The 16,299-nt window shown below is 45.4% G+C and overlaps 1 protein-coding gene and 1 non-coding gene across 2 annotated transcripts in view; one reads left to right on the top strand and one right to left on the bottom strand.

The window, feature by feature from the left end:
* The first annotated feature begins 105 nt into the window (after positions 1-105).
* TRNAA-UGC lies at positions 106-177 on the top strand. The gene has a single exon. It is a non-coding gene; the product is annotated as a tRNA-Ala (tRNA).
* A 1,019-nt stretch (positions 178-1,196) lies between these two features.
* DHX37 (DEAH (Asp-Glu-Ala-His) box polypeptide 37) overlaps positions 1,197-16,299 on the bottom strand; it is a gene marked incomplete at its 5' end in the record, with an annotated part of 15,693 nt that continues 590 nt past the window's right edge. The window contains 25 exons of the mRNA XM_010085228.1: positions 1,197-1,279; positions 1,847-1,944; positions 2,849-2,922; positions 3,332-3,426; positions 3,761-3,898; positions 4,330-4,444; positions 4,846-5,018; positions 5,148-5,264; positions 5,552-5,676; positions 5,804-5,992; positions 6,365-6,471; positions 7,066-7,177; positions 7,607-7,839; positions 8,428-8,504; positions 8,769-8,931; positions 9,681-9,751; positions 10,358-10,453; positions 10,788-10,902; positions 11,405-11,506; positions 12,241-12,354; positions 12,726-12,822; positions 13,306-13,398; positions 14,186-14,334; positions 15,058-15,385; positions 16,087-16,199. Coding sequence (XP_010083530.1) covers positions 1,197-1,279; positions 1,847-1,944; positions 2,849-2,922; positions 3,332-3,426; positions 3,761-3,898; positions 4,330-4,444; positions 4,846-5,018; positions 5,148-5,264; positions 5,552-5,676; positions 5,804-5,992; positions 6,365-6,471; positions 7,066-7,177; positions 7,607-7,839; positions 8,428-8,504; positions 8,769-8,931; positions 9,681-9,751; positions 10,358-10,453; positions 10,788-10,902; positions 11,405-11,506; positions 12,241-12,354; positions 12,726-12,822; positions 13,306-13,398; positions 14,186-14,334; positions 15,058-15,385; positions 16,087-16,199 — 3,177 coding nt within the window. The remainder of the gene's footprint in view (positions 1,280-1,846; positions 1,945-2,848; positions 2,923-3,331; positions 3,427-3,760; positions 3,899-4,329; positions 4,445-4,845; positions 5,019-5,147; positions 5,265-5,551; positions 5,677-5,803; positions 5,993-6,364; positions 6,472-7,065; positions 7,178-7,606; positions 7,840-8,427; positions 8,505-8,768; positions 8,932-9,680; positions 9,752-10,357; positions 10,454-10,787; positions 10,903-11,404; positions 11,507-12,240; positions 12,355-12,725; positions 12,823-13,305; positions 13,399-14,185; positions 14,335-15,057; positions 15,386-16,086; positions 16,200-16,299) is intronic.

Below are 16,299 nucleotides of genomic sequence, written 5' to 3'. Positions count from 1 at the left end.
GGCCTAGGGGTGCGGGGGGCACGGTGCGGAGCGGGCTGCCGCTGGGCCTGGAGTGCGGCTCACAGTGCGGTCTACATGTGCTGCCCAGAAACCCTTTTATACCGAGGGGATGTAGCTCAGTGGTAGAGCGCATGCTTTGCATGTATGAGGCCCCGGGTTCAATCCCCGGCATCTCCACCTTTTGTTAACCCAGCCCTGAAGTGCGGGTCGTTTTCACTTTCTCTGGCGCAGTTTCCCAAAGGAGCTGTAATTTGTAAAGAGGCTTCATTTTTCCCTTTTTTCCCTTCTTCCCTCCCATAAGCACAAAGCAACTCACGCTAGAGGCACGAGCTCACAGCCTCCTCCTGCCCGTGGTTACTGCTGAACAGCATGGTGTCACAGCAAGTATGTTATAAACACACAACTGCAACAGGGGATCCTCCTTCTTGCTCAAAAACAAAGCATTCAATATTTTTAACAGTTACTTGCATCCTGGCCTGCAGCCCCCGAAGTACATGGGAGCAGTAGGTGCAGGCATCCAGCGTGTTCTGTGCTTGGGTTGCACCAGCTTCCTCGGGGAGGGGACAGCAGGGGCACAGCCCCCACCTTCTCCTAGGGTGGTGTTATAAGCAACAGCAAATTAACAGAGTGTGATTCCCCTTTCCTTCCCTAATTAGAGTATCTTTATCTCAACCCATGAGTTTTTTCACTTTTGCACTTCCTCTCCTCTGGCCCATCCTGCTGCAGGGCTGGGAGTGAGCGAGGGGCTGTGGGCTGCAGAGCTGCTGGCCAGGGTCAGACCCGTGGGTCTGCACGTTGGTCTGCGGTCACTCATGAGGAAGGGTCCACAAAGGTCTGAAATTCTGCTTATTGCAGCATCCCAGATAGAAAACATTCCTCCCATCCCAACCAAGAACTATACATATTTATTACAGTCCATATGACTAACATAGTCCAAAGAGAATCTTAAAAAAAAATCCGTAAAATACAATGGATAAAACTATCCAAATATTAATATTAAAAAATACCAGCAAAACAGCTGGTAGGGCTTCTGGGAACACAGAGGGCTTCCCAAAAAACCAGAGTACCACCCAGTTCACTTACAAAAAGGTATTGCAACAGTCAGCAAGTCCATCTGTGTTACCAGGTTCCCAAGGAAACCCAAGCTCTCAAACATCCTGGAGAAAAGGAGCCCATCGAGAAGGGAGTCAGGCACCTCACAGTGCTACCGGGGGCCACTGCTTGGCTACATCATCGTGCAGAGCCTCAGGGATCCACTGACAATAGGCCGAGAGCAAATCTGGAACAAAAGAGAGGAGTGATTAGATGGCTGCAGGAGTCAGGGACTGGAGCGGTTTTGCTGGGACACGAGGTCCTGTGGTGTCACCCTGCTGCAGGCTGAGAGCAGTGACATTGCTGTGACAGTGCTGGAGGTTGGACACCTGCATGCAGACATAAAAGTACCAAGTGTGGGAGAATTACTGTGAAAGTCTGCTACTTCTATAAAGAACTCTTACAATCTGGTACTGTAGTATCAAACAAAATCCATTCTACCTGGAAAAAAAACTTCCTGTATCCACTGACAGTACCATCACAGTACTTTTTTTTCAAAAGCCCAAACCAAACATTTTAACTGTTGTTAGAACTACAAAAAAAAAATATCTTAAGATACAAATAAATGTTGCTTTCTAAAGTACAGGGAACTCCAGTCCTTCAGAAGAACCAAGCACCACAGAGCACTACTGTTTCTGGTAGAAATCTGCAAGTACTTGGAGCTTATCAAGTGAAATTGTCCATTTCTTAAATTATTCCACAGTGCTCAAGGTACTACTGATACAACTAATAATTAAGCAAGCAGAACACTTACATTTAGGATTTTTCTTCCACGCAGTCAGTAAAGCATCGTGATTATCACAGTTTTCTGCAACTAGAGCCTGCAGGAGGGATTCTGTCCTGGGCTGAAGTCTAAATCAGTCCAAAATAAAATGGTGCAATAAAACAATGTTCATTAGCACACTTCAGCAGTGTTCCAGTGCACAGATTACCTCTCCAAATTCATAATCAGTATTTTTAAAAGGCTAAGTATGGATATAGAAACACATGACCTCTGCATACAGAGACACGCCATTGGATCAAGAAAGTTCAAGGAGTTTCTTCCCTCCACTGCAACTTTTTGTTGTTAAAAGTAAGAGCAGGCTGCTCTTGCTGCTGAGAGCAGGAAGCTGTGCAGCTGCAGAGCACACAGCAAGGCAAAAAGGAATCCATAGAACTCTGAATTGACTAAAACAGGAAAATGCCTTGTAACTGTAGGGCCCTCAGGTAACACCAGTCATTTTTAACAGTCTTTCAAAATCCTTCCATCTATGAAAACTCATAGAAGACTCAGCGAAAGCTTATTTTGGTAAACAAGAAAGGACATTGGGGGGAGAGCAAGGGAAGCAAGAGCTGACAGTTCTCCTGAGGGTCACAGTTCTATAAATGTAACCCAACCCACAGGAAAAATGTGGTCTGTTGGAAGCATGTTTTTGAAAAGAAATACACACAGTATAATTGGCCAAACTGCAAAGAAAAGCAAGGAAACTGCTCATCTGACAGCCTTACACGTGGGAGCAACGTGTGTGTATGTAGCAGCCCGCAGAGCTCAGTGTGACCAGCAGGCTGCCTGTGCTCCTCCGTGCTGCCCTTACAACCGCCCAGTTCTTTTGAGATACAATTTTTCTTGGTAAGAAAACCCATTTTCCTCTCCCTGCAGCAACAGCCAAGATCACGATCTAGAACACCCTTCCCAGAATTGAATTTTCTGAATTTAAAAGGAAGTTACAAGTGTTCAGTGGAGACAACAAACTTCAGTTTGTTTTTAAGAACTCACTTGGACCATGTCTTCAGCATTATGAGAGGACTGGACAGCAGGCAGCGGCTGTAAGAACCCAGCTTTTCAATGACCTGGGAGATTTGTTATAACAAGTACATAATGAGACAATCATCAATTAACTTGGACGACTACAGATTTCCATCCCATATCCTCTGTCACCATCTCTCTCCCATCCCTGGCTCCATACCAATCTCACCCTGATGCTTGCTAGATGACTCGTGTCTCAGAATGGACAGAGATGAGCTATAGCTTTTTCCCTTGGCACAAACAGGACTTAAATTTGTGGCTTTTTTACCCAAATGCTGATTTTCATGCCATTTCGTATTTTAAATATTTCTTCCCCCTAACTACAGCAAACTCCTCCAGACACCAGCACATTATGAGGAACGGGCACACACACACAAAGAAGCCACAAGGCTCATCGCCTCCAGAAACTGGGCTAAAAGCTAATGTCAAGGAAGTACCAGAGCTGGAACACACCTTTCCTTCAAGCAGGAACCTGGCAAAGTATTTGTAGCGATCAATACCTTCTGGGTAATCGACTTCCACAGCAGGGAGCTGCCAGCCAACTCGGTCTGGAAAGAAAGATCACACGAAGTCTACTCCACGCTCAAAGAGGTGACATTTCCAAGGGAGATGTGACAACATAGGGGCTAAAAACACTGGAGAAGACACTGCCACCACCCAGCCAGCCTTGCTCTTTCACAGGGGTAGCAGATGGGCATAAAGTGGCCATGCCAATGGGAAGATGCCAATGTTTAAATGCTCAAACTGCTGCTAAGCTCTTGGAACAGTCCAAGCTGAGCTCAGCCTTCCTGCTCTGCTGACTGCCTGTTAAAAGCAGCATTATGGGAGCTAGAGAGGAGTTCTTGGACAAATCTACCAAGTGAGACATTTCAAGACACTTACAGAAGACACTTGGTCTGTGACATCGAATTCGGCCTGTTTCGGGGCAGTAAGACGGAGGAGGATCTTCCAGAGGCTTCCCGAAGTGGCAGTATGGTGGCAACAGGACAGGAATCCACTCGGGTTCGACTGCGGACACACCTTATGAAGGAAAAAACACATACCTGAATGAGGGATGGCTGCCAGGAGCCACCACTGGCTGGCAGTCCCGGAGGTACGGCTCATGGTCAGGTTCCCATCTCCACAGATTTACCCGTATCTCATTCTTCAAGTCAACCTGTACAAATTTACGTTCTTTTGTTCACAGACTAGCAACAGGTCTAACAGGACTGGTGCACAGCAGCTATTTCAGAAACTGAGCTTTGCTCCAGCCCATTCTGCTAGACAAAGAACAAACCAGGCCAATTTTCCCCCTGGTCCAGATCTAGAAAGTACAAAGACGTAAATCCCAGGGGGCACGACCACTCTGTAAGGAGAGCACTCGGTCACCGCAGCAAGGGAAGCATTCTGCTGAGGTGCTTCCGGATTCCTCACCATACCTGCAGAACACATAGGGACCACTGCAGTCTCACCTTTCATATACAGTTTTGTAGTCTCAACAATTTCTTGGTACACCACAAACTCCGGGAGCTCTTTGAAGAGGACTGAGCTTGGATGGATGAACACTGGGTCATCCAGGAGAGCAGTCTGTAAGAAAGCACAGGAGGGGGAAGCAGAGTCAGATGAGTTACTGACAATCCCATTTCTTGATGGCATCTAATTTCAGTCTCTCTCAGATGTACATTTATATGGTTTCCCTAAGTGATGGAGGTTTTTAATAACCCCGTAATTTTCTGCTTCACCTTCTCTGGAGACATCAAGCACTTTGCAAGATGGACTAATGCTACTTCTTACGTCTTTTACAACAATTCCTACATGAAGACTGGGAAATTGCAACACTGGAAAGTTAAATTGCAGGGACAGAAGTTGTAGAAAGCCAGCTCATGCAGCCCCAACGCTGTATCCAGCCAGAGCCCAGGCTTTGCATAGAACTGTTCTTTCTGTGACACAGATGGGGAAAAGGAATTCAGTCAAACCAAGCTGTTTACCTTGTAGGCATTTTTCCACTTCTCGTCCAGGAGCTCTTCTGCCTGAACCCTTCGGGCAACCTGATCCCCCAGCCCCGCCAGCACAATCTGTCTCAAGTAAGTTGCTTGAGCTTCGGTTGGGGGCTTCATCTTTGGATCAACATAGAGACCAGCATCAGTGCAGATGGAGTTCACTGAGGGATAAAGGGAGAGTTAAGATTCAATAGAGAAAAAAAAAAAAAAAGGTTGCAAAAAACAGCCCAGTTGATTTGTCACCCCCCAAAAGAGAATAAACACAGCAATTCCTCCCCAAACCCTCTCACCTGCTGTTGTCAGCTGCCCCCTCAAGCGCCTGATTTCCAGCATGGCTTTGTATCGGAGCCCGTTTTCTTCACAGAACTTGCGGGTACACCCGGCATATTCACAGGCCCCCACAGCTCCTGGAAGTGAACAGTCAGGTGGAGAAAACAACTCAGTCAATCTGTTCTCCTAATTAAACCAACGGTGGGACAGTACTGTCATGGTTGACACATGCACATCACAGTTCCCACTCATCGTTAGCCCGGGACACTGGCAGGCTGCCCAGAGAACAGCCTAGAAAATCTACCGCCGGACTTAGTGCTACAGCACAAGGCTGCCTTTGGTTGTACAAAGCTGAGAGCTCGGGGTGACGGGGAGGAGAACAGAATGGAAGTTAACAGTGCGGGGAAATCGCCCTCTGCAGTACCTAACATCACCATGAGGTCTCCTAGCTTCTGCATCGGCCCCTGCCCAGCCCAGATCCTTTGCATCTGTAGAAGCCTCGCCCTCTTCCCCTTCAGTTTCGCCTCCTCTTCCTCACTTACTGCTGGCCTAAAAGAAACACAAAACAGCAGAAATGAGAAATGTGCTTATGCGCTGACGGGCCTCCGTGCAAGAGAGGCACCAGCTGTGACGAGGTGATGCATCCTGGAAACAGGATGCCAGGCTAACTCCTCACCTGTCAAACTCTTCAAAAAGCTCCCGGACGGTCATTGCAGACACGATGATAATGGTGTATGGCAGGCAGTCGTGCTGCCTGCTCAATGCCAACATCTTGGCATAGCGGGGGGCTACAGGAAACGTGGCCATAATTCTGCCCAGGGGACTAATGGGACAGCTCAGCTTTGCTGCCAGCTGCTGCTTCAGCCTGAGGGAGGAAGAGAAAAGTCACGTAATGAAGTAACTTGTGCATTAGAACAAGTTTATGTTTACGGTTTTGTCAGCCCAGTTCATTTGATGTGTTTTCTTCTTCCCCAAAGACTGGGGCAGAGATTCCTCCTCCCCATGCAGCTCCCACATGCCCTGCGTGGCACATTCCCAGCAGTCTTTCCTTGCCCAAACGCACCCAGGGCCAGTAAAACAAACACAGGTGAAGCAGAGACTGTTCAAACACCACCAGTCTCTGTACAAAAGCACTCTCAGATGCAAGGGCTGAGATGGAAAAGCAGGCAGGACAGCAGCGCCCACTGCCTTGATAACTGGTGCTGAGAGGAAATCTGTGGGGGACCACACATCTTACCTTCCGGTCTTAGGGGGTTCCTTCAAGGCACCCAGAGCTATCAGCAACTCCTCAGCTGCTGCAAGTGCTTCTGTTGGAGGTGGTGTTGGGAATGGGAAGTTGACTACCTACAGACACCAAGAGAAAAAACGCCTCTCAGTACATCACTGACGTGGCTCCCACCGAAAAACTGAGTCTGAGCACAGCATGAAGCCCTGTAAGGGAGTGAAACCCTCCCCTTTGGTTACATATACCAAAGAAAAAACATTTAGAATGTTTGCCAGGAGAGAGAGGAAAGGACATATAATGGGAGGAAATGCTCAGAACAAAAACATTAGGAAATGGGAATACCAGCGTCACCCTTAGCTGCCACTGACTCCAGGCACCGCCTAGGGTGGGCTGGTTTAAGGTCTAACTTTAAGTACTGTGCTTTCTGAGAGTGCTCAAGTTACCCCCAAAACACAACCTCTGTTTGGACAGGGTTTTTTTTTCACTACTAAGAATATAAGAAAGCTCTTATTACCTGAACAAACGTGTCTGTTAAGGCCTGGTGGAATTCATAGAAGCTTCTGCAATTTGCAGAACCAAAATCCCAGGATCCTAATTTCTAACACGAGGCACAGCCTCAAGCAATGACGATAAAAGACATCTGTGTTTGTTTCTGGCTCCTAAGGGCAACCACTTTAATGGGCGCTGTAGAACAAGGCCAATTTACACCTCACCTTTTCTATATTTAACGCCTTCATCTGCAGAATCAAGTCTTCTACTGGCCGCTTTGTTATTTCTGGAGCAGAAAATTTCTCAAAGTCCATGAAGACTGCTGAAGAGTATAACCTAGTGGACGAGAAGTGTTAGTTGGAGACTTTAAAGAAATCTTAACTAAATATGCACAAAAAATTGGCAAGGGATTTTAAAAAAGGCAGCTGTGGGCATTACTTACATAACCATGCAATTATTTACATGGTTGGGGCATGCTGCCTTATGCACAAAAAGTTGTCTTGGAGTGGAATCCACACTAATCTAGCCCCCAAAATAAGGGTTTTCAGCAAGAGAAAGGCCCCTGAGAAGCCAAACTGTCAAACCAAGTGACAGTTCATGTTTGGTTTCACCTCTCCGATTTGAGTGAAGAGCAGACAAAACCAAAACGTTTCAAGCAGCACCAGGTTCTTGTGAAAGGGGTGGCAGAACGAGGGAAGCTGTCAAATTCACACTGACACTCATTGGGCTTTTTGTTTCTAACCCTCTCCACGGCAGGTAGCTAACCTGTAACAGTGCCCTGGTTCCGTCCGGCCAGCCCGACCTGCCCGCTGGTTAGCTGAGGCTTGAGATATCCAGGTGATTCTGAAAGACGAAACCCCGGTAATTTTGTCGTAGAAACGTTTCTTGACCTTTCCACAGTCAACCACATATTTGATGCCTGGGATGGTAAGCGATGTTTCAGCCACGTTGGTGGCTACAACACAGAGTCTGGTGCCAGGAGGTGGAGCCCTGAATACCTGCAAGAAACAGACCGGCATGTGAAACGCACTGCCAACAACAGAAAAAAGACAGGTGTCAACTTGGATGGGTTGCAAAGGGATGACAACGCATAAGGCATTGCAGGTGACACCCAAGAGTGAGACCAAAGACTTAACTCTCTGTCTCCAGCTCTGGAGCTCTCTGTCCAGCTCAGTGAATCCCTCAGAAACATCCAGAGGGGCTCCAAATGGAGCACACACCAGCGTTAAGTTGTATTTAGACCCACTGCTGCCACCTCCACAGCCCAAGAGGGAGTGCAACAATTTGTATGAACGGTCTGTTGGTGGCAAGATCCTGAGGTGCCCTGGGCTACAGCTCATTCTAATGTGCTGCAGAGCTGTCACTCTTCATCTCCCCCAACCTGCTGAGCCGGGACATTAGGGAGATCCCAGCCCACGCAAGGCTTGCTCCGATCCTATCCCAACTTGCCCATTGGGCCATTCCAGCCTGCCCACTGATGGATAGTCAAAGATGGAAATTTTAACTCATGAAGCACATTTTACTTTAGACAATGATCACACATATCCGTGAGGATCGTTTACTCCTTGTGACAATAAATCCTTTACCTTTGCTTGTTTCTCTGGTGCTAGCAAAGAATAGAGCGGGAGCACATAGAGTGGAAGGGATGAATCCGATTTCTCATCTGTGAAGAAACAAACCAATATTGTTCAGTACACCACAATAAGTCAACTTCCAGGATTAGTCCTAACAGAGCCCACACACACATCACTTCATTTAAAACCAGTAAAGGATTTGGTACAAAGCTGAAGCTAGAAAATCTTACTAGCTTTTCCATGACACAGGTCTGCTGTGTTATCACGCCAGTCTAGCAAAGGACAATGGGTTTATGTCACACATTTCATAGGTGACAGGAGATACGGTATTTGTATTTCATTAAGTGCCAAACCTTCTTCTGAGTCTCCATCTCCTAAATCAAGGTCAGTGTCAGATCCTGCAATATCATCATCGGATTCAGCATCTCTGTCTTCATCTCCTTCATCCACTGGGACAACAGAGTAATTGTCCAGATCAATTTTGGGGAGATTGTCCAGATCAATTTTGGGGAGCATCTGAGAAAGACAGGAAAGACGACCACAGAGCATTAAGGGGGGGTCACAAACAGCACTTCTTATTGCTTTGAAAGCAGAACTGAGGACTTAGTTGAAATATTTGTTGACCTGGAGGTGATAGAGGGATTGAGAGACTTCATTTGTATTTTAAGGCTGAGGTTCAGCGTTTGGTAACTGTGAGAGTAGGGGGGAATAACCCAAGTATTTTAAACAGCCTTTTGTGCCACACTAGCTTCTTCTCTTGAAGGACAGTAGGAAAGGGTAAAATTTCTTCATTTCAGGCCCCTTCGGCTACCAGGATCCGATGTCAGTGGACAGCATATCTGTAACATCGAGATCTCCTGCTAACAAAGCACAGGTAGGACTTGGGTGGAAGCCAAACGCCACCCTTCGTCACAGATGCATTAGTCCCAATTTTGTGTAACAAACAGTGAGATCAGGAGCAGCCCTGGAGCCAGAAAGTCTGGAACTTCTTCCATTAAAGTTTCAATGGTCAGTACTCAATCGAAATCAATCTCCTGCCCATAATATCCAGGGACACATTTTAGCACTCTGCTGCTCTTAATGCAGCAGCTACCAGCGCAGGGAGCATTACTGGATTTCCTGAGGGGACATATGTAGGTTACAAGGCTTCATGCAAATCTAAAACAGCCCGGTGAGAAACACAGCTAGGAGTTGCTGTTTTGCAGGGAGGTACCTGCTCCTTCCTGTCTCTTGGAGGAATTCTAGCCATCACACATTACCATAACTTTCTTCCGCTTCCTTGATTTCTTAAATTTTCTCATTTCTTCCACTGATTCTTCTTTTCCATCATCTCCTCCTAAAAAAACAGCCAGTGAAATTCCTGTTAGCTGAGCATGCCTTCCTGTTGGAAAAGGCGGTGGGGAGAGACTGGACCCACTCCCACCTTTTTGGGGATTCAAAAAGTGTCACAGTATGAAAGCAGCAAACAGTCACAGGGGGACAGGGATGACACACAAGTTTAACGCTATAATTCCATTGAGGAACCATGCAGAGGATCGACACAGCACACACAGCAGCTGTATGCCTTGAGCTTTAGGAGACAGTTAGTTGAGCTGTATTAGAATTTGACTTTCTAAAGTCATCTTGGGAAATTCCACTATCCTGAAAATAAAGTCACCACCAAGCAGCAGCAGTTCCACTTTACTTCAAAAACAACAAAGTGAAGAAATGCAATGGATTATCGGGAACTGGAAGGGATCATACACATAAACCTTTTTGCCAAATTCAAATCAGCAGAAACTTAACAATCAGTCAGCAAAATAATCTACAATGAGCCCTCTCCCCAACCCTTGGTTTTTGATTTTTTTTTTTTTTAATAAAAGCTCTTACTTTTAGGTGCAAAGCAAGCTCACTTTTCAGTGGGATAAATTCAAAGTTTAATTCCTTTATTCTATAGCATTACCTGCAGTGTTGTTTTTCTGAAATGGAAAGGCTTTCCTTAGCCTTCTACAGAGAGAATGAACTTCTGCCTGGCCTGTTAAAAACACCAAAATCCCACCTGCAAAACAAGAAACCAGCACCAACCTCAGCATAGGTCTTTCACCTTGGAAAGCTTCCGATCTTGTTCTTGATAAACGACAGGTCAAATATACTGTGAAGTAACAAGGAGGAACAGGGTGTCTGACTGCATTTGTCTACCACTCCCTGAAGAAGCATGCTAATGCCAGGATTTAATCAAAGGGTAATTTTCACAAGAAAACCTTCTAAGTAAAAACACACAATACATCATTGCAGTCCCATGTTCAACTTACAAAAATAAAAACAAAACAACCCAGAAAACTTGAGACCTGTTAAGTGTGAAGAATTTGAGAGGTTCTCGGCAGTGACCTTACCTGAGGGCAACATTCGATGGATTTTACAGACCTTCCTGAAGCACTCTCCACTGTAGTCATCTAGGGGGGTCTTCTTGTTAAAATGAACGGTTACAGGGAATTGCCTTGCATCTACCTAGAGAGGAAATACAAAACTGGGTTTGTTTGCTGTTGTAACTGCATCACAATCATTGCAGCTTTCATGGGAGGACTAGAAAAGCTCACCCTGTATTTCTGTTCAGTTCTTGTTTTTGGTAACCTACAAAACATGGGACCCACAGAAGTTATCAGTGTTGTCTACCCTGAACATTGCAGCCAAGATAGAAAAAAAACCTGTTCTCTCTTTCAGATCATCAATTCAGATTGAGGCTTTCTAGTTCTCCCGAACTGTAACTTCCCATCCTTCAAGATAATCAGATTCTGCCAGGGCAGTTTTCTGATAAAAGTGGAAAGAAAAATACTACGTCCCAAAAGAAAAAACAGTCTAAACAAAATAACTATTTTAAAATATATATTCAAAAGACTTCAGCACCAACTGGAAAGACTAGAGTGCCCCTATGTTTTAATTAATTTTATAAAGGAAGCCCTTGTATTTCAGCTATTACATCTGATGCAGATCCCAGCGAGGAGGAGGATACCTGAATAACAGGGGGTGTAACAGAAAACAGCCTGTTGTTATCAGTGAAATCTTCAACGCGAAGGGTGGCCGACATGATGATCAGCTTCAGTGGCAGCCCTTTCTGCAGGGACACAAACGAGTTATTCTGTGCCTAAAAGCATGTGGCAGCCAAGCTACACACAAACACAGAGCTATTCCCAGGACCAGATACAAGTCTCTGCATCAAAGCACCCAAATTCTATGACAACAAAAGCACTACATCAAGTGACAGAGGATACATGCAGCTTCCAACGCAACGTGTCTTAAAATACACAAAAACCCACACTGGCAATCCTGACGCTGGCAGTGACCTGCCCCAAACCACTGCATTCCCTCTCCACCTCTCTGACATCTGTAATTAAAACATAAACAGACGCCAAGTGCTGCCCTGCAGCCCACCAGCCCCAGCATCAGGCAGGACCAAACCCTGCCGGGTGTCAGCCCCCAAACATCTCCTCCTAAGAGCTGCTGTTGGTGGCTTATTCCAGTGCAACAGTAAGCATCGTGCTTTCTTAGCATCTGCTAATTTTAATTATTTACATGTGCCTCGTGGCACTGTGGGTCTAAAATTAGTTGGATATTGACTGAAAAATTATCTGTTGGCACTGATATGTACTATTTTACCCCTTCTTGTAGGCTCTGTGCTTCTTCAGTCGCATGGAAAGACAAACACGTTATCTGAGCGTTACTTCACAGTTTCCATCAGATTTCTACTGAGTTCCACATCAGAGTCCCTCCTCACACGGAGCCTCCTCATGTCTAACGTCCCCCTCCCCAGCCCATCTGTATCCAAAACAGAAATGTTGCTGCTCTTACCTTTTCACGAAGAGGCACGATGCGAGACAAGAGACCTATCAAGATATCTGTGTACATACTCCTCTCATGGGCTTCATCAATGATAATGACTTTGTACTTTGAAAGCAGAAAGTCCTGAGAAGAGAGACCGATTTCAGCACACACACCCTCACCCAAGGGTCAAGACAACACACAGCTACACGAACACCAACCCCCCCATCCTCATGGCTGTAGCCTCCCACATATTTGAGCAGAGTTTGATGTGTTTACCCTGCACGAAGCAGCCTAGTTCCCAAGACTTGCTTCCTTGCTCTCATTTTACACAGCAAGATAAACTGATATAGAGGGACTTGGGCAGGAACATAAAGGGCTGAGAGGAAATACACCTCCAGCACCAAAAGGGGTTTTGCTTTGAAAGGTTGGTGACAAATCCACACAAAGCAACTGGCCTCTCTTCCCAGCTATACAAAATGCTTTCCTTTATAACACTGAGGACATCAACTTACCTTCTGAATTTCTTTCAGCAGCACACCATCCGTCATGAACTTGATTTGTGTTTCATCTGTAACATTGCCTTCATATCGGATTTGATATGAAACCACTCTGTGAGGAAATACCAGGGAAGCCACAAGGAAAAGCAGGGAGGAACAGAAAATTCACGTTCAGACAAGGAAGCAGCCCTCAACCTAACTAAATCAAGACTTGACAGCAAGAGAAGACAAAAAGCGCACCATCAGCTCCCCAGAGCCTGGTACACACAAAATGCTAGATGCTAGGATATATACCATTTTCATTTTGAATTATTTCAGTGTTATGGGATGCTTTGTCATATGGAGACAAACTTGGACCGCTTCCCAAACACCACCTCCACAAAGCTCTCCCTAAAAAGTAACTTACAACCATTAGCAGCACCAGCTCTGCATGTGCTCTTTCGCAGACAACCCCACAGAGGAGTTTGTAAGGACCTTCCTCACAGTTCTTCACCAAAGGTAGAACAAGCAATGTGCAAGTCTCAATTTCAGTCTATCACATACACAGAGCATCTCAGCGTTATCCTGGCCAGGTCTCAGCTTTTTTTCTCCTCACCTGTGTGACAGGTTCATTTCCTTAGCGACCCGCTGGGACATGGACACGGCAGCCACACGCCGAGGCTCGGTGATCCCAATAGCACCGTTTGAACTTAAAGGGGAAAGGAAAGAGAAGGGGGGGTTGTTTGGCTGTTTGTTTTAAAGAGAGATACACTGAGAAAGATGACAACAGGATTTTCACACAACCGCTTGGAATTAAGTAGTTATCTCTTACATAAGAGTATCACTTTCAGCTACAGTTACAAGAAAAAGAGAGAGGAAGCTTGGGGATTGCCCTTCTATGTGTATTGATCTGAAGATGCATGTATCACACTATTTTTTTTGCCAAATGTCTCCGTAATTCCAGCTCAGTGGACTCCAGCCCCACTGGACACTCCTCTGGTGACAGGGTCCATTTCAGGGAAGGAACTTGGCAGCACAGAAGCTGGATGCACCCTGATGCAGCTCACAAGAAGCATCTTATAAGCTGTCCAAGCTTATTAAAGTTACCAATAGTGCCAGATGAGCCACAGCTATTTTCAAAGATGTTCTTAAGAAATACGCACATTTTCTTGCAAAGGTAAAAACAAACCTCTGTAAGCAGGAGTTACACTAAGAGAGATCGGGCAGGCAATGAAGATCCTCTATGAAAACTGGGCTGGTGACTTTGAAGAAAACTTTTACCTTACACGTTTCAAAAAACTGTTATGTCAAGAGACTTTTGCAAGTCAGCCTCATTCCCTCCAGATTTTTTAAAAGCCCATTCAACCGGGCCACTCCCACTGCACAGAAAAGACCAGGTTCAGTTCAGCCATATCAGAAGAAACACAACCAGAAGTGGCTGAGCTCAGCACGAATTTTTCTTATTACATTTCCTGCATTTAAAAAAAGACTCATACCTGGCATAGCCAGCTTCATAGAGAAACTGAGGTACTTGGGTGGTTTTACCGCTTCCCGTCTCTCCACATATGATGACAATGGGATTCTCTGTAATGGCTTCCATGATGACTTGCTCTTCAGCAAGGATTGGAAGCTTTAGTCTTGCTTCCTAAATAATGTAAAACATACATTTTAGTTGCACTGTTTTGTCTCTCGGTCCCTTCTTGTTTTCCCCAGGATTGAAAACTGTTACCTTCCTCAGATTATAAAACCCACAAAAAGGAATTCTACAAGCTTTGTGCCTGGAAAAGCTCTAAACCAGTTAATATCACACCAGCATGTCCAAGAACTGGCCATCAGAACAGCTTCCCAGAAAGCAGCTGGTAAGCCCTGCACTTCAATTTTTGGAAACTTCTGAGCCCCTTGAGTTTATGAATAGAGCACTGCAAACAAAAACCCATTTCACAACTCTGTCTCATCTGGTCAGACACATGCAGAGCTTTTCCCATTTCTGCAGAACGCCCTCCCTCCAGCAAACAGAGTAAAACTACCCAGCACAAGATACAGCACAATGGAGAGCTAAAAGTGACTTCACAGGATTTTCCAGCACAGAACGATAAAAGACCACTAACAAATTCTCTATTTAAAACTAGAGATCAATGCTTACAGCCTAGCACAAAACTAGTTTTCCTTCTGCTAGAGGAGACAGGCCTGAAGCTCAGACATGTGCCTGTACAACCTGCCAGAACAGGACCCTGCCGTGCACACTGCTGCGTGCGGTACTTGTAAGGGACACAAGATAATGCCATGCTGCCTGCAGTGACCTCATTTGATGGCAGATTCCATCATCTCCAACCCCTTGATAAGCACTTTATGGTTCACAGCGCCTCACCTGAATCTCAGGAGACCTGTCCACTGGAATGAAAACCGCAGGCTTGCAAGATGGTTTGTTGGTGGCAGCCTGGCACACCGGCACACGGGGAGCAGCCGGCTGCTGCTCAGCCACTGCTGCCTTGACACCTCTTTCTGGCTTTTCAGCAGTATTCAAATCACTGGCTGAGGACTCTTCAACTTCTTGTTTGTCCTCTTCCTTCTCCTCCTCAGAGCTACTGGGTTCTTCCTCAGGCTCTGATTCTGAACCTGAGCTGTGTCTTCTCTTGTTTGCGCCAGTGATGCTCCTGATCTTTTCAGGTGCAGCAGTCCCTGGCTCCTGTATCATCCTAGAACAAAACATCAACACGGGAACTATGTTTCGGTAAATGTTCTCCAGGACTTCATCAAAAGTCACTGCCTGAGCCTGAACCAAGGTTTTACTCAAATAGGGAAAACTTCCACACCTCAGGTGCAGCGCAGCGACAGAAGACGTTACCCAGAGAGCTTAACCCAGTTCTCCAAGATGTCCATTCTTGGAGGTTTTCACAACTCTGTGAGGCAAAGCCTCAGCTGATCTGATTGCTGAATTCATATCTAAGCACAATCTGCACTGATAGTTATTAATTTCTTCAGAAACCATCTTTATAGTTTATTTCAGCTTCTGCCAAACGCAGCTCTTGATAAATCCAGTAACTAAGGACCACCTCTGTCAGTGTTTTCCAATACAACAAAAAAGTAAATGTTTATCCACCAATTACGTAGTTTAGCCTAATTGTAAGAGTATACAGATGTAATTGTCAGCCACCTCAGCCATTATGAAAGGGAAGACCAACTTATTTTAACTAACATCCTCTCAAGAAGATGTCATTCAAACAAGAAAATAACTACCATATTATCAGATAAAAAGAAAATTATTTAAATCAATCTATTCCGAAGAACCTGTAGGCAGTAAGAAGAGAAAAAAATAAATCAAGCAAAAAAAAAAAGCTAAGAAGGTTGCCTAGTTTTCAGCCAGAACCAGAATGGTTCTTTCCAAATAACACTATACCTTTTAATCTGATACATGCGCTCCCCAATACCCAGTTTGGATGTAGTGTACAGAAGTTTCATTTCTGCGTCAGAAGCTTGGACCTCATTCAGCTTGCTCAGCAACTCAGCTCGCTATTTGGGAAAAACAACCAAAGTCAGTGCTTATTTTCACCAGGAAATAATTTCATTTCAAAATTAGCTTTTGAGTTTTAAAGGGTGTGCTCTGGGAAAT

Source organism: Pterocles gutturalis, unplaced genomic scaffold (assembly GCF_000699245.1).
Source record: "Pterocles gutturalis isolate BGI_N339 unplaced genomic scaffold, ASM69924v1 scaffold44580, whole genome shotgun sequence".
In the NCBI taxonomy this organism is placed as follows: Eukaryota; Metazoa; Chordata; class Aves; order Pterocliformes; family Pteroclidae; genus Pterocles; species Pterocles gutturalis.
Note: the sequence above shows the minus strand (reverse complement) of the source record. Positions and strands in the feature narration are given on the sequence as shown.